Below are 12199 nucleotides of genomic sequence, written 5' to 3'. Positions count from 1 at the left end.
GTTTTTGGGTTGGTTTTGCGATTGGTTGGTGTTGTGGTCTTTTGCTTGTTTGTTTGCTTGTGTTTTCATAAATCCCATCCTACCACACATTAATTTTCTGCTCAGAGTAAGATAAATCAGCTTGTGGATGGGGCTGAAGGTGCCAGACCACAAGCAGTCCAGGACTGTGTGCTGGACAGGTCACCTCCTAGCAGTGTGTGGGGCCACACCCAAGAACTGGTATTTGTAGGAGATAAGGTGCCCATCAATCTTCTTTCAGGCCTTTCCCAGGATGTAAAGAAAATAATTTCCTGGTCTGGTCCCGGCACTGCCAGGGATATCAAAAACACTAGGGATATCAAAGATGAGAAATGGTAGAATAAAGCATTGACAAAGTTTTTACACTATTGCTTTTACACTATTGGGGCTGACTCTGCTGCTGTGAGTCTTTCACAGAGCACTGTGGCGCCAGAGTAGAGGGTGCTCTCAGTTTGATCTGGATTAAGCTACCATATGTCTGGGTTTCCTCAAACATATTTCACTTTTTTCCATGTGGTTATTTTCTCCAGGACCAAGATAAATTCATCCAGAATTCACAAATTCACAAATATCATTCATGATTGTAATAGGTTGACCCAGGGTAGATGCCAGGCACTCACCAAATCTGCTTACTCATTCCTCTCTGCAGCTGGACAGAGGAAAGAAAATTTAATGAAGTGTTCCTGGGTTGAGATTAAGAAACAGGGAGTGGCCATTCATCAAATAGCATCATGGGCAAACAGGCTTAACTTAGAGATATTAATTGAATTTATTACTAAGAAACTCAGAGCAGCATAATGAGAAGTAAAATAAACTCTAAAAAACACCCTCTCCACACCCCTCCCTTCTTCCAACTCTACCTCCCACTCCAGCAGTGCAAGAAAACAGGGAATGGGAGTTACGGTCAGTTCATCACCTGAGGCTGCTCCCACTGCTCAGGAGTCATTCTCCTGCTGCACCTGGGGTCCCTCCCATGGGAGACAGCTCTCTGTGAGCTTTGACGTGGCTCCATCCCATGGGCACCAGCCCCTCTCAAACTGCTGCAGTGTAGGGTCACTCTTCTGTGGGGTGTAGTGCTCCAAGGGCCCCTCTCTCCACGGGTCTCCCACAGGATCACAGCCCCCTCCAGGCATCCCCTGCTCCATCATGGGCACCTCCATGGGCTGTGTGTGGATCTCTGCATCCCTGTGAATCCCCATGGCCTGCAGGGGCACAGCTGCTTCACCACGGCCTGCACCACGGCCTGCAGGGGAATCTCAGCTCCAGGGCCTGGAGCAGCTCCTGCCCCTCCTTCTCCACTGACCCTGGTGTATGCAGAGTTGTTCTTCTCACATGTTCTCTCTCTGCTCTGAGGCATCACTAGGGTTGCACATCTCAATAGGCAGAAGCTGTCTAGAAACACTGTCCAGCCTGAAAAAGCTGGTATCTGACCTGGTAAACAGGGATCTGAGAAGTGCTTGTAGGGATCTTTGTATCCTTCTCCAGGAATTCTTGGCAGCTTCAGGAAAAGATCTACTTAATGTTTTTTTGCTGGGAGTGGTGGTAATAAAAAGTCCAAAAAGTCCCAGGATATGTTCCCTGAGAGCTGAGTGAGAGGACCTTGCTAAGCACAGTCTTTATATCAGCTGTATGGTTAGAAATACATGAACAGCAGTATAATCTGCAGTGTCTCACTCCATCCTGGTTCTCCCCTCCCCTACAGGGAGGCTAGCAATATTGGGAATTAGGTCAGGATGATGAGGATGATTCCTCATGCATGAGGTTGATTCCTGGATTGCAAAGGCTGTGCTGCCTTCCTTCTTTCTCCAGGATGCAAAGGACTCTGTGCTACCCTGGCAGAGGGTCAGTGATCCTTCATCAGTGACTTTTATCTTTTTGCCAGCTCAGGATCAGTGTGTGTGCTGGCGTCAGAGGCCTGAGCAGCAAGTGAGGGAGGTCTTCCACCTCTTTGACCAGAAGGAGGACCCAGACCTCAGTTCCAGCAGCCTCTCAAATCTGCTGTCCATGTGTGTGCCCAGTGTTCTCAGGTGGTCTGCATGCCCCTGCTGTGGGCACCCTGGCATCTTGCTGTGCCACGAGCAGTGAGGTGAGGTGAGCTGGGAATCCCTCGGCTCTGGCTTCAGGCCTTACCCAGTGCTGCCCACACGGGATTTTCAGGTCCTTGGGCTCTGCCCATATGGGCTCACACAGCTCAAACATGGCTGTGCAAGGAGAGACCCTCTGCACTGGGGCTGACCCTCCAGTGCAGGGAGAAAGCTAATGCTTTAGCTTTTTAGTCCAAAAAAACATTCAGGGAAAGCATATTGTTAAGGGACTGGGCAAAACATTAAATTTTCAGACATTTTTAAATGCACAAATAATGCCTTTTAATTATTCGAAGATGATAGTGCCTTTTCTTACTGACAAAATATTGATATAGTTTTTGTCACTTTCTCCCCCCTCCCCCCCCATTCCTTATACCAAAAGTTGCTCTTTGCACTTTAAAAAAAGTAGTTACCTGTCCAAACAGCAGTTTTTATGAACGAGGAAGAAATGTGTTGTCATCACTTCCTGCCAGAGGAACAGGTGAGAAAGCTGAGCCTGCAAGGCATACTTCTGCTTTATTGGGTTGAAAGTCTGCCTTGTATGGGTGTGCATCTTGGTATGTTGGCAGTGGCATTTTTAGGGCAGTACAAGATACACATGGCTGAGATCCAGGGGCCCTAAAATCACAGGATCACAGAACAGTTGAGATTGGAAGTGATCCCTTGAGATCATGTAGTCCAATCCTTCTTCTCAAAGCAGGATCAACTAGAAAATTTGCCCAGGACCATGCCTCCAAGGATGGAAACTCCATAATGTTTTGGGCAACTGGTGCCAGTGTTGAGCAACCCTCATGGGGAAAAAGTGTTTCATTGCATATAAATAGAGTTTTCTGAGTTTCAGTTTGTACCCATTGCGTCTTGTCCAGCTGCTGGGCACTGCTGAGGAGAGTCTGTTTCTGTCTTCTCCACTACTACTTTAATACTGAGGTATTGATGTGCATTGATGAGATCCTTCTGAGCTTCTGAAGAGTCCTGGCGTTCTCAATAGTTGCTCCTCTGTGCTTGGTGGCTCCTTTATCCAGAAGGGGCTTGAAACTTCAGACCACACACTCTCTCCCAGCTCGAAAGCAGTGTAGCTAGAATTACTTTGCAGCCAGGCAATTTAGTTCATTTTGGAAAGATAATAGTCCTGCTGTAAGAAGCAACTGCTGCATACTGCTGCATCTGGGCAATACAGTGATTCCTCCCCCTCCTCCTGGTGTGAGTAAACCTAACCACTAAAACTGTAATGAACATGAAATTGTTTGACAACACTGCACCTCTGGGGCTGTTTGGGAAGGTAGCCACTTGCATATAACCTCAACTTGCTTTCTGCCTGTGAATATCCCTTCTTCCTAGATCAGCTTTTAGGATTGCTGCTTTCTTCTTCAAATAACTTGCATTTCTTTGTTTTTGTTTGGGACAGGTATCTCTCACTGTATAAAAGACCCTTTGCACCTAGTGTTTTCTGTGGAAGAGATTTATTCAGCTAAAAGCATGGACAAATTAGGGTTAGCATAGGTAAAACATGCTAAGGTAACAGAGAGCAACAAAGGTGACTATGAAAGCAACTGGTGATCTGCCAGGACTCAAATACTACAGGCATATGTATTTGTCCAAGGCGGAGTTGGCTCTGAGCTGTGTCAGTAGAACTGGGAGGAGGCAGGAAATAGGATAGAACTTGTGTCCTAGTACTGTTCACAGCCCAAATCTTCCAGTGTGACACGGCTTTGTGGAACTTTGTATTGATGAGAGCTTGTAAAGCTCCAGTTTGACTGCCCAGTATCGAGCCATTTGGTTCCTTAGCCTTTGATAGACATCCCAGGAGGATGCAGTACCATGCCTGCAACATGGACATTTTGGTTTAAAATTGCTTAGACCTCTGCTTGTCAGATGCACTTGGCTTCCTGCCATTGAGTGCGTGCACGCTTCCCTTGACCCTTCAACCGTGTGAGCGAGCTCTCTAAGCCTTGCAGTAGCTCAAAAGCGAATTGGTTGGGTTCCCTTGTCAAATTGGAGTGTTGTTGACCCAGCATCACTGATAATACTGTTCACCAAATGCACATTAAAGAGGTCAATATGGGGCAAAACCATGCCTTCTGGCAGTATTTGCCTACATTGCCAGCTGTTGTGTGAGGTGCTCTTTCACCCATAATCTTCCTGTCTTTCTTTTCATTTCTGCACTTCTTTTCATTTGGGAAGTAGAATCTTCTCACTGCACTCATTGTATGCCTTTTACTCTCTAAATCTTGTGGGATCTGGGTTTAATAGTCTTAATTACCTTCTCTGACCAGCACTAATAGCTTCCTATTTGAAAATAGCTAGTTGAAGGACATGATTCTACCCCTCTGCTCTCAGGAGACTTTGACTGCAACAGTGCATACAGTTTTGGTGCCTCCAACATAATAATGACATGGAACTGCTGGAGCAAGTTCAGAGGAGGGCTGTGAAATTGCTAAAAGGACTGGAGCACTTCCCCAGTGAGGACAGGCGAGAAAACTGGGACTGTTCAGTCTGGAGAAAAAAGGACTGTGTGGAAACATCAATAGCAATCTTCCAGTATCTGAAGGGTTCTACAGGGAAGGTGGAGAAGGCATCCTCACCAGGAAGTGTAGTGGTATGACAAGGATTAATGCATACAAACTGAAAGAGGGGAAACTTAGATTAAATGTTAGGAAGAAATTCTTTACTTTGAGGGTGGTGAGATACTGGAACAGGTTGCCCAGAAAAGCTATGGTTCCCCCATTCCTGACAGTGTTTGAGGCTGGTTTGGATAGGGCCTTGAGCAACCTGGTCTAGTGGGAAGTGTCCCTGCCCATGTCAGGGGGATTGGAACTAGATGGTCTTCAAGGTCCCTTCCAACCCAAACCATTCTACGACTCTGTGACTGTATGATTTTATGAAATCTGTTAAATCAGTTCCATTAAGCCTCACTGCTTTCTGTGAGAAGAGGTTCTTGTGTTTAGCATGCTTTATGTGTCATTTAAACACCATTTAGAATGCATTCTGTCAGAGGGCTATAGTGCAGTTATAAACCAGACATGCAGAACATAATTGTATGTGGAAAAAAGATCAACAGGTGACTGTAGCTATTCCTGTGATCTGCCAAACTTATTTTTTCTGTTCATGTGAGCAAAATTTAGAATCAGTTTTGGTTCTAAACCACCTGAGGGCTAAACAAAGCATACATCCAGATTGGCTTGTTCACTCACCATCTTTCATGCTTTCCATGCTCAAGATCTTGTATTTTTCATGCTTTCTGAGCTCTGTCGTACCAGAATTCATCTCCTCTTGAATTTGCTGCCATGTGGCCCTACCCCAGCGATAGAGACTGCTGGCACGTGCACAGTCCAGCTGGCTGGTGATGCTGAGAGCTGTCACTTCTTCCCTGCACTCTCCTCTCTCCATCAGAGATGTGCAACAGGGTTATGGCAAAGGGGCGAACACCAGAAAAAAACTGCGTCTACGGCTTGCTGGCTGAGGGTTGGTGAGAGCAGCCCAGGTGGGGAGGGTGAGCCTGTGGTGGGGAGAGGGGCGTGGGGCTCTGCAAGCCTTGCCAGGACGGCCTGTCCTTATGCCTTGGATGTTGTGTTTCTCTCCTTGCAGATGTCGTGGCACCCGCAGTACCGCAGCTCCAAGTTCCGCCACGTGTATGGCAAAGCTGCCAGCAAGGACAAGTGCTACGACTGCGTGCCCATCACCCACAACATCAACGACAACCACTTCTGCGCCGTGAACCCCAGCTTCATCGCCGTGGTGACCGAGTGCGTGGGCGGCGGCGCCTTCCTCGTCATTCCCATCAAGCAGGTGAGCTCCCCAGGCAGAGCTGGCTTTCGGGAGCCTGTCAGGAGGCTGGAGGAGGGACATCTTCTAGGGAGCTGGGTCACAGAGGATAGTCAGTTAATGCTGTTACCCAAATTGCAAAGTGATGGAAGAGGCCCCAGTTGCCCTAGCAGGTGACTCCTGGCATGTGTGTATTTGTATGTCTTGCATTGCTGCTTGCAGATTTTTAGCACCTTGCTTCATTTTACAACTCATTTGCCTTTCTTGTATAGTCGGCAGAATGTGCTGTTCAAATGTTTGTCTCCTGGGAGAAACTGCAAATTAAAAAGTATTTAGTGGATAAAGGGGGCAAAACCAGAAAGCTGCTTTAGCGACATGGATTCAGCTGTGACCGAAGGAGAATATGGTATGTTTTGTTCTACCGCCTCCTTCGTGAAAGAATGAAGACACAGTTATCAGGCAATGAAGCTCTTAAACTTCAAGCAGTGATGCTGTGAAGACTTCCCTTTCAGAAACAAATCCCATGTTTATGAGTTTTCATGACTTAGGATCTGGTGAGAGGGAGAAGCTGGCTGTCTGATGTTTATTGCTTCAGTAAAATTAGGCATGCACTGGATTAACTTCAATATGGGATTATGATCTCTCTGGAATCAGGACAGAACAGATGAAAGGCAAAAGTTCAGCCTTTAATTAAAAGTTAATTGATGGTGTTATTGTAATGCCACTTTTTCAATATACATTTGCTAAGGATGAAAGTGAACTGGTTGTGCTTGAAGAACCTAGCACAGTTTCCGGCCCTTCTGGACTTTGTTAATTCATTCCTTCAATGCTGGTGCAGTTTAGAGACTGTCCTTCTAAAATTAACCACTACCCTGTTTTTCTTGACTGATTCACTTCTGCCCCCACAATGATGGTCTGTTGAGGCTCAACAACTTGTCCTTATCACAGAACTGCATCTGTAGGCCGACAGCTGTTGACTGTGGGGGATGTGGTGTGGGACCAAGCTCTGAAAGTGCTGGCAAAAGTAGCTGAAGGTGCTTGTACTGCTTACTATTAATTTTTCTGTCTTCTCACCTCTTTTCAGCTTGGCTAGTCTTTGTAGTAATTTTTCCTTCTTACACCTGCTCAGATACTCCACCCAGTTTTGAAATATTGCATGCAGAAATCAAAGGCATGGTGGAACAAAAAAAGATACAGAAAAGGATAATTAAAGTATGTCAATGAAAATGTAAAAGTACTTTCATATGAGGAAAGACTTTGCAGGTCAGGCCTCAGTCAGTCTGGGAAAAAAGGCAAGATGTATAAAGGTGTGAGGAGAAGAAGTTTAAGGAGCAACTCCTTTTGATTTGTTTGGTGAAGGGAATTCTGGAGACCGGGGAGCAGACCGTTAGCAGCAGATGTAAATGCTGCTGCAGTTCAGATGTGGGGCTCTCTGTTCTGGATGCTGATGAGTCTGGAAGAATTACTGGCTTCAAAATGGAGCTACAGACAGGAGTTGTCCCTTAAGAGTTAATCTTTGGTTGTGGATCAGAGAAATTAGGTGCTTCACATGGCTGTTCTCAGAATGCCTGTTCCTGACCTATTCTGGGGGGTAAAGCAGCCTCAGCCTCCCAAAGAAAGGGATTTCCTGAGTCAGGACCTGCCATACCAGCTACTTTGTTTTGGCTACTCCACTTCCAAAGTGGTACCATCTGGTGCAAAGCAGAAACTTTTGACCTGTGGTTCTGATGGTGGCTTTTTGTGACTGCCATCTCTTGGTGTGAAGGTGAGCCATGGCAGACAGCGTGCTGGACACTTGGCTTGTGGCCTTGGCTGCCAGGGCACAAAGGCAGCTTGTTCTGCAAACCTGTCAGGGACAGTATTGCCCTCTTACAATGGACAACTGACTGTGGTTATTTTTCACCGGATTCACGGGAAGCAGACATGTCCCAAGTGCAACAAAGTGTGGAGGAAGAGCCCAAGAGACCAAGAGCCAGGATGACATTTGGTCAAAGCAAGAGGTAATAGCCGGAACAGGGAGGGCTACAGTTGCTGAAGAGGATAAACAACCTATTCAAGGAGCTGTTCTTGTCCCTCCCTGCAATGTTTTTTAGTCCATTCTGCATGTGTTGCTGCTAGGGTGGCTGCCTGTCTAAGGATGTCCTTGAATGCAGCCTCAGCTTTGTCCTGTTTAACTGCACCTCCTTGCTTGTTTGTGGTACTCCTCTCCTCCTGAGTCACAGGCACCAAGGTCTCTCATCTCTTGAATAAATACCACTTCTTTCCTTCTGCACCAGTCTTCTTCTCTGAGAGCCTGGGGGTGGGGTAGGGCTAGGGACAGTGGAGGTTATGTAAAGAATGAGTTCTTTGCCCTAGATACCATCCTTATAGCAGGCCTTTGCAGTCAGCCTTATAAGAAATCAGCTGAATATTTGCCATCACTCTGGAAATGGTCTGTAGCAGGGTGTGTCAGTGACATCCTGGTGAATATGTGCCACTGAAACCAGCTGGGTGGAAGGGCAGCACATCTTAACAGAGAGGCAAGGGGCTGCAGCCACAGGGGTTGCCTGGTGCCCAGAACAGGCTGACTGACTGTAAATCTCACAGGTTCAAGGAGACATGAGCTCGGTGACTGTAAATGAGAGATCAACTGCTTTCCCACAGTGTGGCCTGGGTGTAGATGTGCGGGGAAAGTGCATGCACAGCATGCCAAGGAAAGATCTTGACTGGGAGAGAAATTTTGTGGCCTTCCTTTGAGAGATGAAGTCTTGCCTTTTTCCTTTCCTCATGACCAGACTGTTGAGACCGTGTCTGTCTCTTCCTCTGCAGCAAAAAAAAAAAAAAGTGAGAACAAGGTCCCAGGAGATTATTTGTGCCCAGATCTGCAATCTCCAGTCTTTCAATGTGTCAGCACCAGGTGTGAAAGGGAGGATATCTGTGGCTGTGCAGACTTCATAGACACAAACTCCCCTCCCTTCTCTCTGGGAACATGGACTGTAAAATGAGAGTGCTGGTGACCCTGACCCTTCTGGCCTTGCAGAACTGACACGTGTGTGAGTGCTATGCTTGGTGCCCCTCAGGGGCAGAGGTGAGGCTGACTGACCTCACAGTAATCTACCCCGCAGAAATCTGCTGGGAGAGTTTTGACGGATGTTCCACTAGAAGGGATTTTTGTCAGCAAGCTCCAAGCTTTTCAGAAGTGCTAGAACTTTAGAAAGGGAGTGGTTGAAAAACTGCTCATTTTCAAGCTCTGCAGGCAACTGTGCAAGTCAGGTACCACTTCATGCAATGACAACACCTCTAGTTACTGAAATAGTTTTTGATCTGTAGAATAAAATTTCCTCCAGCGGTGAAGATCTTCACTTCCACGTGCAGATGTGCATCTGAGACCAGCAGCTCTAGCTTTATGTTATGTGTGTTTTCTTGGCTCTTGGGGGGTTCATGTGTGGCGAGTCCTGCTCTTGTCTCAGGGCCTGCAATGGGGCAGGTGAGACTGGTGGCTGGGAGAACAAGGGCTCCTTTTCCAAAGCCTGGGAGTGGGGTAAGTGGGAGTGGGGTAAGAGAGCTTTGAAGGTCAGGTCAGGCAAACCGGGCTTAGGACAGTCTGGGAGTCTCCCAAAACGGAGTGGGGAGCAGACAGGCAACTAGCTCTGGGAGGGGACAGAGTTCCCTTAAGGATGAAGGGATCCCTGTCGATCCAGCTGTCCACCCCTTTTAGTTGTCATCTTGAAACCAAGCTCTGAAGCCTACAAAAGGACACCGTGGGTGGAGGAGTGCTTCTTATTAAAGGCCTTTTATCTCTCTTCTGCCTTCCCAAATCTCTTTGCATTGTCGCTGTTATAAAAGGAAATTGGTTTAGACTGTAGTTTTAAAAACCACAGTCTTTTACATTTCAAAGCCCTTTGGATGTTCAGTTTAAAGCAAGTTAGTCCCAGTTTATGCAACAAACTTTCCAGTGAAGCCAGAATAGTTACACACTGATGTCCTGTTCTGTATGCAGAATTGCAAAAAACCCCCAAAATTTAAAAGCTGGGAAAATTATATCCTATCCACAGCCTGTTTAGGGGTAGCAGATTCCCCTCAGCTCTGCTCTCCTAAGGCCCACCTCTGGAGAGTTGTAGGGAGTAGTACATCTACAGAAGTGTCTGCTTTCTAGGAGAGCACACATTTGCAATCATTTTGGTCTACAGTTCTTCCAGGCAGGAAGCAGTAAGCTGGTAAGCACCATCACTCTTGCCATTCTGTCTCCTTTCTTCAGTGACCGACTTCTGATGCCTGGGGTGTGTCAGGGGGCTCCCCACACTTTCTGCTTCTTATAGAGGGAAGCAAGCATTACTTCAACGTTAATAAAACCACCACCACCCTTTCTGCTATTTAAATATTCAGACTTGACTCTCCAGGAGAGACCGTGCCGGCAGTGTGGGTTTGTTCGATGCAATACAGCCCCCATCTGGCACAAGGCTCCCAATACACCTTAGGGCACTGAGTCTGGGATTGTACCAACGCTGCTGGTTTTGGGCTTTTTTTGAGAGTTCAGAATGCTGATTGAATTTGATGAATGGCTGGATTTAAACACCATCAGAGAGAAATAGCTTGCTGAAAGAAAAATGGTAATTTGTAATTTGTGTCACAAATACCTCTTTGGTAAACCCAAAACCAAAATAAATTTTTTTTGCTGCTTGTAGGAAATATCTTCTGAAGGAGAGTTTGCTGTTGTTTATCCCCCCATCAAAAGGTCTCTAAAAAATGTCAAAGATTCATCTCATTCATAGATGTTTCTCCTGTAAATTACTCTTTGGTGTCTGAACCCAATACTGTCTTCCAAATGTGTAGGCATGCATGGAAATTTTTTCACAGCAACATGTTCTTGGGAAGGCCTGGCAGACTTTCTTTTCTTTAAGGTGGGACAGCAAAAACCCCATCTTTAACAGACAGAGAGCACCCAGGGCATTTGGAGAACAACAAGCAGAAAGTTTCTTTCTGGAGCTGCCTTGAAAATGCCCTGTAATTCCATGGCTCACCCTGATTATATTTATTTTTTTCCAGACAGGCAAGCTTGACCCGCATTATCCCAAAGTATGTGGGCACAAAGGAAATGTTCTGGACATCAAGTGGAACCCATTCAATGACTTTGTAATAGCTTCATGTTCAGAAGATGCCACAGTAAGTTTTCCACTTTGTACTGTGTGTTAGTACCTGGCTAATGTGCTTTTTGGAGAATGAAGTTGAAAGAAACCAAAAGCTCATGAAAATGAAATTATGCATGCTTTCACACCTCACATATACTTATTTAAGAAGTCAGGAAAAAGTAAGATTCCTTTATTTCTCCTGAATTCAGACCTGTGTGATGCCTTCCAGATGAAATACTAAATCAGTGTAATGAGGAAGATCTATTTTGTGGGGGTTTGTGCCTTTTTATGGTGTGTTTGTATGAGGGAAACAAAATATGAGTTTAAAATGAAAGGGCTATTAAAGTTTAATCTCTTTGAAACTCTGTCTTTACTTAAAAAAAAGCTTCAACACAACATTATCTGGACCAGCTCTTTCAGATTAATTTCCCACAGAGCTTGTTCCTGCACTCTGTAGAGTCCTGCTGGATCAGCTGTGGTGAGGAATATGCATCTTACACTTCTGCAGTGGGTGCTTTGGCTGAAGTTAGTGTGGGTAAGATGTAGACACTGTGGCAATTGAAAGATTCCAGTCATATTTGTGAGGGACAATTAAGCTCATATCTCCCTACTGGAAGGTCACCTTCAAAAGGTCTTGTAAAAAGTGTGATGCTGACGTCTTTGATAGTGAGAATGTCTGACTAACTGCGCTTTTTTCCAGAGATCCCATGTGAGATCCCACTGGGTTTATTCTCACTCTGCCATAGAGCATCAGGGAGTTTTCTCCTGTTATTTTCTCCAGACCTGGCTTGGTTCACATGCTCTGCCATTTTAGTTCTGCCAAAAAGTCAGTTTTGATTATAAGCATTTTTGATTGTCCTTCCTGCTTGTTTTGCTTGTTTGGATACTTCTCTGTGGTTTTTTTTTTTTTTTTTTTTTTTTTTTTTTAGTTTTCTTTCAGTTTCTGAACTGATGGTGAAGATTTTATTGTATCTTCCAACCTGTATCCAGGCTTTCATGCTATCTCAGGAGGTATGGCATGGTATGACTTACTTGTGGCAGAGGGCACCACCTTGGCCACTCTTTTGAGCCTCATATAAGAAATGAGCACAATCCTCAAAACATCCCACTGTAGTTACAGAATCACAGAAGCGTTTGTGTTGAAGGGGGGGTTTCTTTCACCACCTCTCTAGGCAGAGCTCTTGTTCCTATTCTTCACTCCTCCCAAGGGGATTTTTTTTCCTTCCA

General features: G+C 45.7%; 1 protein-coding gene across 1 annotated transcript in view; it reads left to right on the top strand.

Annotated features, from left to right (window-relative positions):
- CORO2A (coronin 2A) overlaps positions 1-12199 on the top strand; it is a 55838-nt gene that overhangs the window by 28450 nt on the left and 15189 nt on the right. The window contains exons 2-3 of the mRNA XM_054289996.1: positions 5688-5888; positions 10890-11006. Coding sequence (XP_054145971.1) covers positions 5688-5888; positions 10890-11006 — 318 coding nt within the window. The remainder of the gene's footprint in view (positions 1-5687; positions 5889-10889; positions 11007-12199) is intronic.

This window comes from Melozone crissalis, unplaced genomic scaffold (assembly GCF_028551555.1).
Source record: "Melozone crissalis strain CALT ecotype California unplaced genomic scaffold, PUWL_Pcris_2 ptg000005l_1, whole genome shotgun sequence".
NCBI lineage: Eukaryota > Metazoa > Chordata > Aves > Passeriformes > Passerellidae > Melozone > Melozone crissalis.
This window is presented reverse-complemented; position numbering and strand designations above follow the sequence as displayed.